The sequence below is a fragment of the Danio rerio genome, chromosome 17 (genome assembly GCF_052040795.2).
Source record: "Danio rerio strain M-AB ecotype USA chromosome 17, GRCz13ab, whole genome shotgun sequence".
Taxonomy (NCBI): domain Eukaryota; kingdom Metazoa; phylum Chordata; class Actinopteri; order Cypriniformes; family Danionidae; genus Danio; species Danio rerio.
In genome coordinates this window covers 35,046,724-35,062,415 of record NC_141037.1, presented here as the reverse complement: position 1 = coordinate 35,062,415, position 15,692 = coordinate 35,046,724, and the positions used below count along the sequence as shown (strand labels likewise).

Genomic DNA, 15,692 nt, shown 5'->3' with positions numbered 1-15,692 from the left:
GGTGCTAGAATTCCTGATTGAGAAAGATTATACATATACAGTTCAACTTCAAAGAAAGTACATTTCAAGGTTACTCATATGCTGTGGTTATTTTATGTAAGAGCGAGGGAAAAAAGAGAGTGTGTGTGTGTGTGTGTGTGTGTATTGACATATCAGCTTAAATTCAATATAATGTCACCTTTTTGAGAGCACAAATGATACACACTGCTTAATTGAAATGGTTTAGTTATGCTGTATGCTCAGTTCTTTGAAAACTCTTAGAGCAGTAAACAAACAAGTGAGAATATGATGGTTTTTTTTGGCCTCCTTAGAAAATACTTCTTGTGTTCAGAATAGAACAGCAACCTCTGCTGGTCATTTGAAGACACAAAACAAAAAGGACAGCATGAGGTAAATGATTTATTGTTATGATCCCTTTGGCTATTGAGTTTATTAAAATGAATATGAAAATATAGAAATGAATATAGAAATGAATATAATGATTGTTTTGCCATTTTTTTCATAACAATGTACATTTTGTCCAAATAATATTAGGGAGAATCAAAGACTGGATTATCCTAAAGCTTTATTAAAATTGCTGAAGTGCTGCTGGCAGCTAGCTCTCTGCAACTCTCAGATGGTTGCCCACTGAAACTAAGCAGGGCTGCGTCCGGTCAGTTCCTGGATGTGAGACCACATAGGAAAGCTAGGTTGCTGATGGAAGTGGTTTTAGTGAGGCCAGTAGGGGATCCTAACGCCCCAGTATAGTTAAGGTGATGACACTATACTGCTTAGTGAGTGCCTGGTTTCGGATAAGATGTTAAACCGAGGTCCTGACACTCTGTGGTTGTTGAAAACCAAGAGAAAATGTAGATGCAAAATCACAATATAACCAAGAGCACACTAATAAGCTCTACAAAACTGCCTTTTGCTACATGGATATCATTATATTTCCACCACATTACCTTATATATGGTGCTGTGGATTTCCTATGTGCCAAGAAATGATGGTTATGTTGGTAAAAAAAAAGTTTGAGTCTGACTTATGATGCCATTTGTTTCATCTTCCTAGTAGCCTCCTGTTTCAAATTCAGTAACTGTAACATATATTTAACCTAGCGGTATCTTTCTTCTCACACAAAATAACTGAAGCCTAAATGGACATAAAATATTATTATAAAAATAAAAATGTAGTTTTCTTATTTTGCATGTAATCACGTACCAAGAGAGATGATGTACTCATCATTTGAACTATTCCGGCAGCTAGCTCTCTGCAACTCTCACATGGTTGCGCCCAGTAAGTACCTGGATGGGAGACCACATGAGAAAGCTAGGTTGATGCTGGAAGTGGTGTTAGTGAGCAGCAAAGGGTGCTCAGCCTGTGTTCTTTGTGGGCCCTAACGCCCCAATATAGTGAAGCTATACTATTCTGCTCATTCATAGTCTTTTAGATGAGATGTTAATCGAGGTACCGGCTCTCTGTGGTGTGCAGTCTGGTGGAATATGGCTGCCGTCACGTCATCCATGTGAAGGCTGCACACTGGTGGTGGATAATTCTCCCTAAAAATGTGTAACGTGCTTTGAGTGTCCAGAAAAGCGCTAAATAAATGTAAAAATGTAAGGAATTATTTGCAGTAAAAACAGACGCAATGGAACAGAATTAGACTTTTAGAGATTTACAGTTTATTCTATCCTTTTTTTTACACTGAGGGGATTTGATGTTGAGATGTGTTTCACTTAACATTTCTTGGCCTGTTTATTCGCAGTAGCAACATCATCATTAGCTTGGTCAACCTGGTAGAAAAACAAACAAAAAACTGTGTTAGTCTTAAATCTGTTTTCACCTGGTTTTAACATACATTTTCTCTGATCTGATCACAGTTGATCGACTGAGTTGTTTTACCATATCCACCTGGCATTACAGGGTTTATTGGTTACTATTTTCATAAGTAAAGTGTACATTGTTCATACTTGTAACATCACTAGTCGTTCTTTCAGATCTGATGTTATGATTTCATTGCATTTGCACATATTTCAGTTTCAGAACACAAGACCTTGTGATATATATTGCGAACATTTGCTTTAAGCAGAAAACAAAGCAGTAAGAACTTACTTTTAACAATCAGTTAATTCACCAGCAAACAATACAAGATACAGATATTAAATTACAATTTGTGCTGAATTAATGTTACTGTGCTGTAAAACTGTTTACATAGCCCATTTTTTGTTTAAAAAGTTTATACAACATGAATATGTGATCAAAGAACACATATCAAATATAAATATAGATTTTATACAAGTGAAATCCAAACATGATCTTATATGGCATATACGTAATTTGCATGATCAGATTTGTAAATGGGAAAACATAGAATCATTAACATACACAAGCAAACAAACTGTATGTATCATAATATATTTTTCATTTTACTTTGCAAGTTATTTATACATATCTAATTGTGATTGATTGGAGTGAATGCGGTTTCAGAATTGGCTTAAGTGGCTTAATTGGCAATGTCCAAAAGTATTCGAAATTTGTTGGAAGGAATGAGAAACTGCTACTATGATGTGCACAAATGACTAATTGTTTTGAGAAATGCATTAACTGTTGTGCAAATGTAAATAGTTTTGTGAGAAATGCACCAAAGCACTGAGAAAAACTGTAATCTGGGGTCGCCACAGCGGAATGAACCACCAACTTATCCAGTATATGTTTTCATACAGCAGATGCCCTTCCAGCTGCAACCCATCTCTGGGAAACACCCATACACACTCATTCACATTTATACACTGGACAATTTGGCCTACCCAATTCACCTATACATGTCTTTGGACTGTGGGAGAAACCGGTGCACCCGGTTTTATATGGCTATAAAAAACTTTACAAGTAAAGGTCATCTTACACTAACCCCAACCCAAACCCAAACCTAACAGTCTACTTATAATCTGACGAGAATTAGTGGGCTTGTAGATAAAAAGCAACTTAAATTCATTAAACAGACAATCAAAATAAAGTTTAACTGACAAATGTATTAAAGTGAATGAATGATAAAAGAGATGCAAATCAAAGGTTTAATTGTGTAAGCTTTATGAAAGCAGTTAGTGTAAATGTAACATTTATTTAGATGAAACACTTTTTTGTGTTATGAAAAGGATATTTTGTGATTGTGTATTGTTCTTACACAATTGAAAATATGTCAAAATGTTTATGAAAAAAAGTGCACTTTTGATGATCTGTTGTGATACAAACACTAAGAGTTTTGAAAATGTACAGATTGCTTGTGAAAATTGCACCAAACCAATTAAAAAAATAATAATATTTTTATGAACCCTTCAAGTAAAGTTACTTCAAGTAAATATCAAGTATACTATCTACAGGGTGGGCCATTTATATGGATACATCTTAATAAAATGGGAATGGTTGGTGATATTAACATCCTGTTTGTGGCACATTTGTTGTCTATGGTGTGAAGATGCAAGATGTGCAGCACCTGAAAATACGGATACTGGAAGCCTGTGTTGGCATTTCTCCTGCTGTGTTGTATTAGTGTGTGAAGAGTGGGAGAAGAGGGTTGCATTGACAATCCAACACAATGGGCAGCACATTAAACACTTTTTATAATGGGTCAGAAACGTGTAAATAACTCATGAAAGAGTAAGGTTATGTTAAAACCAAGCACACCATTATTTTTCTTGTGAAATTCCCAATAAGTCAGATGTGTCAAATGACCCTCGTCCTATTGAAAAAACAAAAGTTGGATCCAAGATGGCCGACTTCAAAATGGCCACCATGGTCACCACCCATCTTGAAAAGTTTGCCCCCTCACATATACTAATGTGCCACAAACAGGACGTTAATATCACCAACCATTCCCATTTTATTAAGGTGTGTCCGTTTAAATGGCCCAACCTGTATATTTGTCAATTAAAAAGCAAAAGTTTTCACTGTGGTGCAGATAGTAAAACACGTTACGTCATTCTGGATGTCCTGAATGGTTTTGTTCTGTTCGTCGAGCTTGTTGTTTATTTCCAGTGTTTGGTCCCTTATAATCTTAATGCAGTGGCCCAGCTTGGTCAGATTGTCTTCCATCTCATTTTCCCGTTCATCATTTGTTATTCTTAAAGAAACAAAATCAGAATTGAATTTTACAGTTAGTGCCTTTAAACCATTTAATAACTGGGTATAACGCGTATAAAATATAAATAGCTTGTGGAAGTGCATAACAGAAAGCTCACCTAGTGATATAGGGGCCGGAGGGGGGTGTTGACTCAGCAGAAACAGTCTGCCCTTTTTGGACAGCAGCTGGGTGGCACGATGCCACATTCTGCCTTTCTTTCGGTTTGCTTGCTTGCTTAGATGTACTTTCTCTTTTGGTGGGCTTCAGTCTGGAACAAAAGCTGTTCAGATCCAAAGAAATACATCAGCCCATTTGAAAAAAATACTATATTATTTTATAGTAAACGTTTTTGAACTATATACAATTAAAATACTTGAATTAATCAGTTGTAATGATTTTATAGCTGTTGTAGTAAAATGCCAACTTTAGTAATATAAAGAAAATTAACAAACTATTGCTCAATGCATGAAAAGTTATATCTAAACAAATTGTAGGATCCCTTTGAATATGTATATATGGACTGTGGGGAAAACCGGAGCACCCGGAGGAAACCCACGCGAAGGCAGGGAGAACATGCAAACTCCACACAGAAATGCCAACTGAGCCGAGGTTCAAACCAGCGACCTTCTTGCTGTGAGGCGACAGCACTACCTACTGCGCCACTATATATATATATATATATTTAAAAACCTTAGTAGTTTACAGACTGATTGACGTGACTTACCTCTTCCATGTCCAGCTGGACAGTTTATTCAAGTTCGCTTGAGCCTGTTTTATGTCCTGGTTTATATGTCCCAATTCCCTTTTCACATTATGTAGTTTTTCTGAGATGCGAAAAGAAAACAGGATAAATATGCAGTCAATAGTATATTGATGCGTGAGGTTCACTCACAAACAATTTTTTTTCAACCTTCAAACTGCACAATCAATTTTAATTTGAACCCACTCCAAAATGTAAATAAAAAAAATAAATGCTGTTATTATTGTGTTGTTTTGTGGGAAGATTTTTTAATTTCACTCAAAACTGCCCCATTGAACAGATTTTACTTTTACTTTTTACTCTCAAGTAAATGATGTTTGCATGTTAGTTCAAACTACTACTACTAAAAATAGCTGAAACAAATTCTTGAAATTTTTTGGGAGAAACCTAATTGTTTTATGTTAAATCCACTTAAATTTGTATAAATGAATAACTTTTTAACCATTAAAAAGCCATTTAACCATAACCATTTGATGCACTATATGGGTCTAAAGTAACCCAACTAAGTTTATTTTTTCCATATTTTTGCAAGATTTCAACTTCATCACTTAATATTCCAGGAATTCTTCGATATACTTGTTTTTCATGAGTACAAAGTCTTGTGTTTTTTATTGTTTTGTTTTTTTTTTCTTTACTTTTTGAATAAAAATAATTTTTGTGTCACTACCCATTTAATGCACACCATGCATTTATTTCCTGTGGTATTTCAATCATGGCTGAGCCTTTTGTTTTTTCTTTTTTTGCAGATACTTTAAATTAAATTAATTTTGTTGTTTGCAATAATAAATATTTTAATATTATATATAAATAATAATAATAAAATATATTGTTTTAAACTCTCACAAATACTTATTTTTAATAAAGTTTTTGTATTTACTTGCATAAAAAGTAATACCTAAAAAATTGTAAGATCTCTTTAAATATAGATTTTTTATTTTGAATCACATTGTTGTCTTCTTAAATGTGTTGAATTCCCCAAATATAATGTCATTCATTTATACAGGTATAAAAAATATTAAGAGAATTGGAATTTAGTTTATTTGTTATGTTTATTTGTTATTTATTTGTTAGTTTATTTGTTTATTTGAGAAATCTTGCAATAATGCTTTCCTAATTCTAAAAGTAAATATAAAGATGTCTAAAAAATGTTTACTGTTTCTGCTAATTGTTATTTTATGCTTTTAATGATATTTTTTAATATAAAAAGCTTATTAGTTTATAGACTGAAAAAATATATTTTGAATATTTATGGATATGACATATATGGATCAGTGAATATATAATGCTGAAATAAATTGATTTCAAAAGATAAAATCAAAAAATGCCCAGGGAAGAAGAAAATAACATATGAAATGAATACGAGTCATTTAAAACCCATGTTGTGCATTAGAATGGGTTTTTGTAGCTTGTGCATCAAAGGGTTAATTCCTTCATGTTGTTCTAATCCAAATTTAGATTTTTGATTTGATTGTGTGGAACCCTGCATTTTTTACAGTGTAGATTTATTTTTAATGCACAATTTTCAGTGCTAGTTACTGTGCAGTGAACTACATTCATACACATTGCATGTGTAAATTATTTAGGGCCTCAATTTTGTGGGATACTGAAACAGGGATCTGGAATCCGGTGTAGTGAAATAAAGACCCACCTCCCTGTTCATCCAACATAGTCATAGTTTCGGCTCCCATGTTCAAACACTGCAAATGACCAAATTTCTAAACTTAAGCACTTTTTGCAAGTCAAATAATATTTAACATTATGTATCAACCATGTGTAAATGCTGTTTAAACTTGAAAATTAAAAATGGAATTTCTTACCTCTTCTGTCATTTGAGCTATTCGTCTAGTGCTTTCAAGAGACTGAAACAAAAAGACAGCTTGTCAAACTCTAATATGAAAAGTAATGTATTATTTGTTGAGTCCTGATGCTGATATCTTTGATTTAGAAATATTTTGTAAATAAATGGCCTAGGAAATAACATGTACCTAATAGGACTGTGTAATGCTTAAACAGAAGGTTAAAAGGGAGTACATTTATCTAGAGTTTAGAGAAAACTGCTTTTGTATGAACTGTGAATTTTACAGAACCTTAAAAAACACCTTGACAATATCATGTGATACATACCGCGTTTGTTACATGGTTTGCTTTAATTGTGATCTGTTCCTCTGACATCACGCTGGACTGGGATTCTGCTAGAATCTCACAAACACTCTGGGAGAAGAATAGGTAAAGTGTAAAGGGAGATATCAGCAGCTGAGCGTTGACAATAGTCTTTATATAATTACAACAATGAAATTACAGTATGGACAACAAAAATGACTGTTTTACATTAGGTAGGGGTAAGTTTAGGGGTATGCTTAATTAAATTCAATTTAACTGGAAAATAATCAATAATATCAATAATGCTCAATATAATCACTGTTCTTCCGTTACTGTGAGGGTTGAGTTTAGGGCTGGGGTAGATGTTAATAAAATACAATTAATGGGTAATTTAATAAATAAGTTATTTAAAAATCTTGTTAACGTTTGGCTGTAGCTTTATCCCTTCTAACAACAACTCATTTATGATGCTGCATTCACATTTATATATTATATTATGTATAAATATATTATATATTTATATACATGTATTTATTGTATTTATATAAGATTGATTTGAAAATTTCATTCATTGATTGATTTTCTTTTCGGCTTAGTTCCTTTATTAATCTGGGGTCGCCACAGCGGAATGAACCACCAACTTATCCAGCACATGTTTTATGCAGCGGATGCCCTTTAGGCTGCAACCCATCACTGGGAAATTGAAAATTTCACTATAATGCAAATAGCCTGTATAGTTTGAACTGTGTTTAAATATTTAGACTCTTTTAATTGCTTCATCAAGTATTAAGTATTATGTATTTTATGTATTGATTGTTGAATTTCATTTGGGATTAATAAAATAGTGTAAAGATTACAGTTTTTCTCAGTGCTTTGGTGCATTTCTCACAAAACTATTTACATTTGCAAAACAGTTAATGCATTTCTCAAAACAATTAGTCATTTGTGCATATCCTAGCAGTTTCTCATTCCTTCCAACAAATTGCAGATGCATTTGGACATGCATCAATTGTTTTTATACAACTCTCTGCTGTTTATAACATTATCATTTGCCTATGTCGTGTAAGTCAAAATTAACTAAACTTGTGAATGCTGAATAGTCATTCCATATAAAACTAATAGTCCTCATTTTATTACTCGAGTCATTACATACAAAAATGTTGAACTAGTTGTCAAAATATTTATATATATATATAAAAGAAATATTTTTTTTCTGAAAATGTCTTCTAAATTGAACAATTTCATGAATGATTTACAGACCTGTGCATGTTGTAGGTTCAGTTCCAATATGTTCTGCAATATAGTCTACAGTTGTGCCCAGCTTTACCCAAAGGAAGCTTATGCTTTTTGTAAATAAGGGTGTATTTATTCTTTCGCACAATGCTGTGAATAAATTAGAATTGCAACAAATAAATACAGTAAAAATGTGAGACAAACATATTCAGTGTCTTGTACTCAGATACCTCACTAAATGCAGTCATGTCTAACTTTGCTGTAGTTTTCAAATGGCTGTGCAAATAGCAAATAGTATATAGCGCTGTCTTGAGCATTTTCAGGACGTGTCAACAACATCTGACTTTTTTGCATTAAAAAAATGTACAGAGTGAACTGTCATGATGAAAACATGACAAAGCCATTTGACTATCTTGTTCATAAACAATGAAATCAGGACTTTTCGTTTTAATGACACTGACACATTGATTGACATGAATACTTGCTTTTGAGGAATGAGCTATCCATTTTGAGCATGTGACGCGCTTTTGCAGGTTATCATCTAGGACAGTGGTTCTCAAACTGTGGTACGCGTACCACTAGTGGTACGCGGGCTTCCTCCTAGTGGTACGCAGAGGAATCGCTGAATAATGAAAGAAACAATTAACACTTTTAATCCTTTAATGCGTAATATAACATTGATGTGATCAGCATTGGCTGTTTTGTGAAGCGTACGATCACAGCGCTGTGCTTGGAGTGTTTATTTTAGTGCATTGTATCATAAGCTGCTGAAAATCAGTTTCAGAAGTTTAAGAATTGATTCTGAAGCGTGATTTGACTGACATGAAAAGTGGCCAATCACAGTCGACTTTGTCTAGTTGCGTGAAACGTAAGGGCGGGACAAAGGCTTTCTGTGTTGCAGAGACAGAAAAACAACTTAAAAACAAATGTTTTGTTGGAATAATGCTTCTCGGATGTTTTCACTACAGAGATGTCTAGCAGAGTAATTAAACTGCGGACATATTTCCTGCCTATTTGATGATCTTCATACACGTTTCGCTCTCCGACAGCCAGTCGACTCGCCTCTGACCTGTCACTCCTCCAAATACATTCTGAATGGCGGCGCGGGAATGAAGGTATTGCGCAATAACTCATTTCTGGAAATGCGGCGAGTGCTTTATTTTAACACGAGAGAGCGCATTCATGTACGCAAATCGCTAAAACAGATATGCTAGCTCTTAAATAGGCTTTTTTCAAATGAACTGCAAGTGCTCTCATGATCGCCTGTGTGCTCAGATTGAATACAATCGCGATCTCTCCACTATAAAAGTAGACATTATTTATCTTTATTCCTTGACTAAATTTAGTCAAAAGTATTCAAAGTTATCAAATATTTAGAAATAGATTGATACATGATCGATGACAATGCTAATGGTCTTCTTATTTGGCTGTGTTGTGAAGTGAAACTTACTTTTAGCAAAGGTGGAACATTTTTTATTTCTTTACGACAAAATAATTATGCTGGAAATGTTTCTGGGTGAGGTATTTGTGTGATTTATACATTTAGCTGTATTCTGATCTGTCCTAAAGCATTACAGGTCAAAGCAATCCATTGTTAGCCAACTTATTGTTTATTTATCACAATTTACAATAAGGCTCTTAAAGCACTGCTTTGATAAATGTATTGTTGTCATATTTTAAATACCTCAAGTAAAATGAATTCATTTGTTTTATTTTTTTACTGACAGTGTACTTGTATTTTTTTACGTTTCTATTTTAGATTAAGATCAAGTGTAAAATAAAATCTACATGTGATGTACAGCTATTTAAGAAACAAATTTGCCATATTGTAAATAAAATAGTGTAAAATATGTAAATAAAATGCTAAATTTAAATCTTTTTACCATATACTTTAATTTAACCTTTCAAAGCTTAAAAATATATATTTTTAAAAATGGGCAAAAAGTGTCTCTATGGCCTTAAAGATTATTTGGTAGTTTTACCAGTGCTATTGAAAAAAATTAATTGTCATGAAAGGAAAAATTGACTATACTTCCTTTGTTAGTGCAAATTATACATCTAGCTTTGGGATGTAAGCAATCAAACCATTAAATCAGGTTTACACTTAAAAAAAAGTGATTTCATAATGAAAATCAGATTTTTTTTCAAAAGTAACCAACTAGTACTTTTTAAAAGAGTAATTCGTATACCTAATATTTGTATTATTTACTAAAATCTTTGTTATTTTAGCAGTGTAATAATATTTTTACTTGAGTACAAAAAAGATTTCACAAGCACTTAGTGCAGGTTTATTATATTATTAATATATGATTAATAAATATTATTATTAATGGTTTTTATTTGTATCTATTCTTATGCAATGTTTTATGGGTTGCTGAGAATACATTTCAGGTCTTCAATACATGTCAGTCTTGAAAAAAATAGGTGCTGGGATTGATTTTCATTAGGCTGTGCCTGTCTGAACCCTGTCATGTACATTTAACATTTATTTCAAGATTTGTCTGAAAGTGTAGGAATATGACATATAGCCTATATTTATAAGGTCCAAGCAGCATCTCCAGCTTTTGATGAATAGGCTACTATGAATACTTTAGATTTGAGTACAGCAGTTTTCTTTTTACTTTTTAAGAACAGCGCCATTTTTTATGAACTTTTAAAAGCACATTTTAACTAAAACTTTTTTTTTTTAATCTGCAAGCACAGTTAATGTTCAGACTATTTCAAATGTTTAAAGTGACTGACAATAATACATATTCTTACTAATAGGAAGTAATCTGCATCGTTTTAAAACTGTGCACACCTGTAGCTGCTTAATTAGGCTTACGACGCTATTTTTTAATACTGGTTAAAAAATAGCGTCGTAAGGTGGTACTTGGAGAGTCGATTTTTTTCTAAGGTGGTACTTGGTGAAAAAAGTTTGAGAACCACTGATCTAGGATTTGCTGTTTGTACTAATTGTTTTGAGAAATGCATTAACTGTTGTGCAGAAATGCACTAGTGTTGTGAGAAACGCACCAAAGCGACTGAGAAAAACTGTAATAAAATGTGTAAATAACAAAATATTAAAGATAGGCAATCATGTATTATGTTTGTTAACATCATATTGGTTGTACATTTTGTTTGTTTTTTGTTTGTTTTTTAAAGGCAATTTTAAGGCTCTGTTATAAGCAGAAACAGGTTATAATAAACTGGTATTCTCTGTTTGAAAATAAAACAACTCAAGTCGCAGTTGAAAAATAAATGACAGACAGACAGACAGACAGATAGACAGATAGATAGATAGACAGACAGATAGATAGATAGATAGATAGATAGACAGACAGACAGACAGACAGACAGACAGACAGACAGACAGACAGACAGACAGACAGACAGATAGATAGATAGATAGATAGATAGATAGATAGATACATAGATACATAGATAGATAGATAGATACATAGATACATAGATAGATACATAGATAGATAGATAGATAGATAGATAGATAGATAGATATTCTTACCTTGTTAAAAATCACGTAAAAACGAGAAACTTTCTAACATGTATATTCCTCTTATTTGTGAACTTGCTCTCAAAGTGGCACCGGAGTTCTGTTGAGTTGTTTTAAAACTTTTCTGTATTGCATCACACAAAAAAATCCCCACAGCTTGCAGGGAAAGCCTACACCATGGGAGGAGCTTGCCTGGCATATCAGAGCCTGCTGCAACCTGTCACACTCTGTATATTATTCCACAAAGGAAGATGTTGTCGTGACATTGTGTTTACGATATACTGCATGTTGTAGTTCAATGCTCTTTAATAATACATACATATATATATATATATATATATATATATATATATATATATATATATATATATATATATATATATACATATATATATATATATATATATATATATATATATATATATATATATATATATATATATATATATATATATATATATATATATATATATATACACACACACACATACACAAAAACATATGGGTCATTATCACTATAATGTTCCTTTGGGACGTCAGATTTAATAAATAAATAAAAAAGCTTTTTTAATTAAACACACAGCTGTTGCAATAATTAGACTTTAGGCTGTAAGAAATGAATGTTGGTCGAGCTCAGGCCAACATTTATTTTCCTATAAAATATGAAATCGTTGCATGATCTTTTCCAAATAAAACCCAAGATCTAAAATACTTTGTCAAACTTTCAAACAATATGAACTGGCCTGTATTAGCTAATTAAGAAATCACACAAGATGTTTAGCAAATATGCAAATGAATGGGAAGTTCTTTGTAGATAGTTTGAAAGCTATAGTTTAGATCTCTGACTTTTTTCTATTACTATTTGACTATGACAAGATGGACATGTTAAGCTTAACAACATTCAATTTCAAACACAACATGAGGAAAAACAGGAAACATAAATGTAGATAGTTACTGTGTGTCACAGCGGATGTTTTACCCTCCTCTGAAGAAAGGCAAAAGCGGGCATGGGGATGCCAATGAGTACATCAGACGGTTTCTTAAAGGAGCATTTACCACATCGTGACAGGGTGGAGAGCAATTTCATGGGCACGTGCAAAATGATTAATAATGTTATGAAAACAAAATAGTTATTAAAATTACGTTGTTGTTTTTTTGGTCAAATAACTTGATAGAGACAATGAGAATATTTAAAAATCTTTCTTCATTTGATCTAATCGACCTACATTCTGTAGTCACTGAAGTCGGCTGAGCGGTGTGACATGGCAAAATCACATCCATTTAATGAAAGAACATAGACAGATTGACAAAAACATATTTCAAAACATGTTCAATGCTACCTGCGTGTGTGAAGGTTTAACCAACCATATTGAAACATGAGAGTTTCATTATTTCGCATTATGTTCATAAAGGATTGATCCCGTCTTGTGGGACATCAAAAGCACTTTATAGTGATAACGACCCATTTGCAGTTATTTTGTCAATAAATGCAAAGAAAATTATCTTTCTGGTGCAACTTTTTATTATTATGGGTAAGTTTCATGTGCATAAAAAAGACGAACTAGATCAAAGCCAAATTTGGCTCGTTTCCTTCAAGAGACTGGGGACTACGGCACAAGTTTGGTGAACATCGTTAATAAAGAAGCAAAGAAGATTTGTAATATTCCCAAGGACAGACTGTGGAGCGTGTGTGAGGCTGGGGAAGGCTTGGCTTCCCCCTGGTCAGAGGCCATGGAGATAGCAGCAAAGGAAAAAACTGCACTGAAAACACGACAACTTCCACATTGAAGAATAAAGTCACTACATGTATTGTAGACCGATACCCCAACACATAATTCAAAGCACAAAAAGCCGGAATATCAAGCAAGACAAAAAGTGACGGATCTACGAACCCGTAAGAGGGCGGATTAATCGTTTGCATGCCTGGGTCTCTCTTCATGGTCCTCGGGGCGTGGTCAAAGCATAGCGGCCAGATCGTCTGTCAATCAAACGACCAACAAAGCGTAAGTTTGGGCAAGTTGTACATGTCCACGGCCCTTCACGTGTCCCCCAGGCCCGCCTTACGCTCCCAAGTCCTAGTACACGGTATTGTTTGGCGTTCTCGACATGATTTCCACACAGAAGGCGGAAAAGACAGGTCTGGAACAGCAATCTCCTTGATTGGTCGTTCGTTGCCGCAATGCATTGTGGGAAGCGCACTTCGCCCTTTAAAACGGCTACAAATGGAATAAAACTAAGATTTAAACAAGCAAAAATAACAGCACGTTGCTCGAAGATCTGGGTGGCGTCTACCTTTGCAGTCTAGGCAACGGTTGAAAATGTGGCCTCCCGTCGATGAGAAACAGCGCTCCTACCGCCTCTATAAAACGCAGTTTGCGCGGCTGCTCGATTACGGACCCTGGGTGCCAAAGCGGCTGTTCAGATTAAGCTCATCTAAAGTGACCCAAAGCACGTGATATCAATTGGCAATCAAGATTCAGCCATGAAAATTCAGACCCAAATGCAGCCGGTGGGGCTCGAGCCATTTTTGATTTGTTTTTACACTTGTATCTTTTGTCGTCCTTGACTACTAGCTATGGTGGACCACCCCTGCAAAGACAATAAAGAAGAAAAAAAAGAAAAGACACATAAAGAAAGGGGTAAATAAGCAAATCTATGCAGGCTCACTTGGTATTTCTGTGTGGAGTTTACATCTTCTCCCCATGCTCGCCTAGGTTTTCACCACAAGTCCAAAACATACGCTCTTGATCAACTGGGTAAGCTAATATTGGCCATAATGTATGTGTGCGAATGAGTGTGTATTTCTTTTTCCCAGTGATGCCTTGCAGCTGCAAGGGCATTCGCTGCGTAAAACATATGCTGGATGAGTTGGCAGTTCATTCCGCTGTGGCCACCCCTGATTAATAAAGGGACTAAGCCGAAAAAGAAAATCAACAAATCTATTCATAAATCCCTGGATAAATAAAACAATAAAGAAATATGCAAATAAATAAATAAATAAATGAGTACATACATGCCCAAATCCCTGCTTAAATAAATACACAACTAATGAATAGTGCAGGCTGATAAATAATGAAATAAATTACACCCGTGTTGGGGGACTAAGAACACGCTAAACTGAAACGTTTAGAGGCCGGTGTGCCATCTTTGGTTGATGGCTTGAGCAATTTTGCATCGTGTTTTTTTTTTTTTTTTTGACTGGCTTAAGCTGATAATTTGACAGACAGCCTCTTTCTTCTTTCTTTTTAATATTTTCCTATTTCTCCAACATTGGTGTAATGTACTTTATCATTTATCAGGCCGCGCTATTGATTGTTTCTATATTTATTTATGCAGGAATTGAGGGATTCCTCGAGCGTTTCCCGATCGGTCGGCAGAGGTCACTCTATAAAAGACGATTTTTTTTTTCCCCGCGGCCATTACGGCGAATAGCTAGCGTGCTCGCTTAGCAACTAGAAGGACTCGAGTTCAAGACCCGGCTGGAGACCTGCACTGTTGCAGCCTGGCTCGACGTGGGGACCGCATCTCTGGACTATCGCTTTCATTTCGCAATTTTCTTTTGCCTTTTCATAATATCAAATTTATACATGTGTGTTCAGAACGTTGGAATGGCAGGAGTGTTAGTAGTTAACGACAGAAGGATTTTCACTTTTGACTCAACTAATCCCTTATGAAAACTGAGGGGCTACGAATTCTTTTTCCTTTTGTCCTCAATGATGACAAAATTCATATATAGAAACAAACATAAAAACACATCAACTGCTCGCTAGGTTGCTATCGAAAATCCAGCATGTAATACACATTTAAAATAAGGAATATTATACACAAATGATTTAATACAAATCTTTTCTTTCCAAAAACTCAAATGACATGCATGCGTTTTATATGACACGAATGCACATTGAAAGAACCGGAAAAAAAAACACTTTCACAATAACGATAGCAAACCTTAATATTATATAAATTCTGTTAATTATATATACAAATTTAAGAGCTTTCCTTCAAACCAC

At 34.1% G+C, this 15,692-nt stretch overlaps 1 protein-coding gene across 2 annotated transcripts; it reads right to left on the bottom strand.

Annotated features, from left to right (window-relative positions):
* Positions 1–386: 386 nt before the first annotated feature.
* Positions 387–11,832, bottom strand: snap23.2 (synaptosome associated protein 23.2). Of its 2 annotated transcripts, XR_015512719.1 has the most exons (9): positions 11,695–11,822; positions 6,981–7,067; positions 6,674–6,715; positions 6,505–6,553; positions 4,821–4,920; positions 4,215–4,376; positions 3,952–4,096; positions 1,451–1,772; positions 387–1,283 (listed from the first exon to the last, which is right to left on the bottom strand). XR_015512719.1 is itself a non-coding variant. In NM_001037117.2 (8 exon segments), coding segments are annotated over 7 exon segments (603 nt in total). In that variant the 5' UTR covers positions 7,029–7,067; positions 11,695–11,832; the 3' UTR covers positions 1,640–1,715.
* Positions 11,833–15,692: the final 3,860 nt, after the last annotated feature.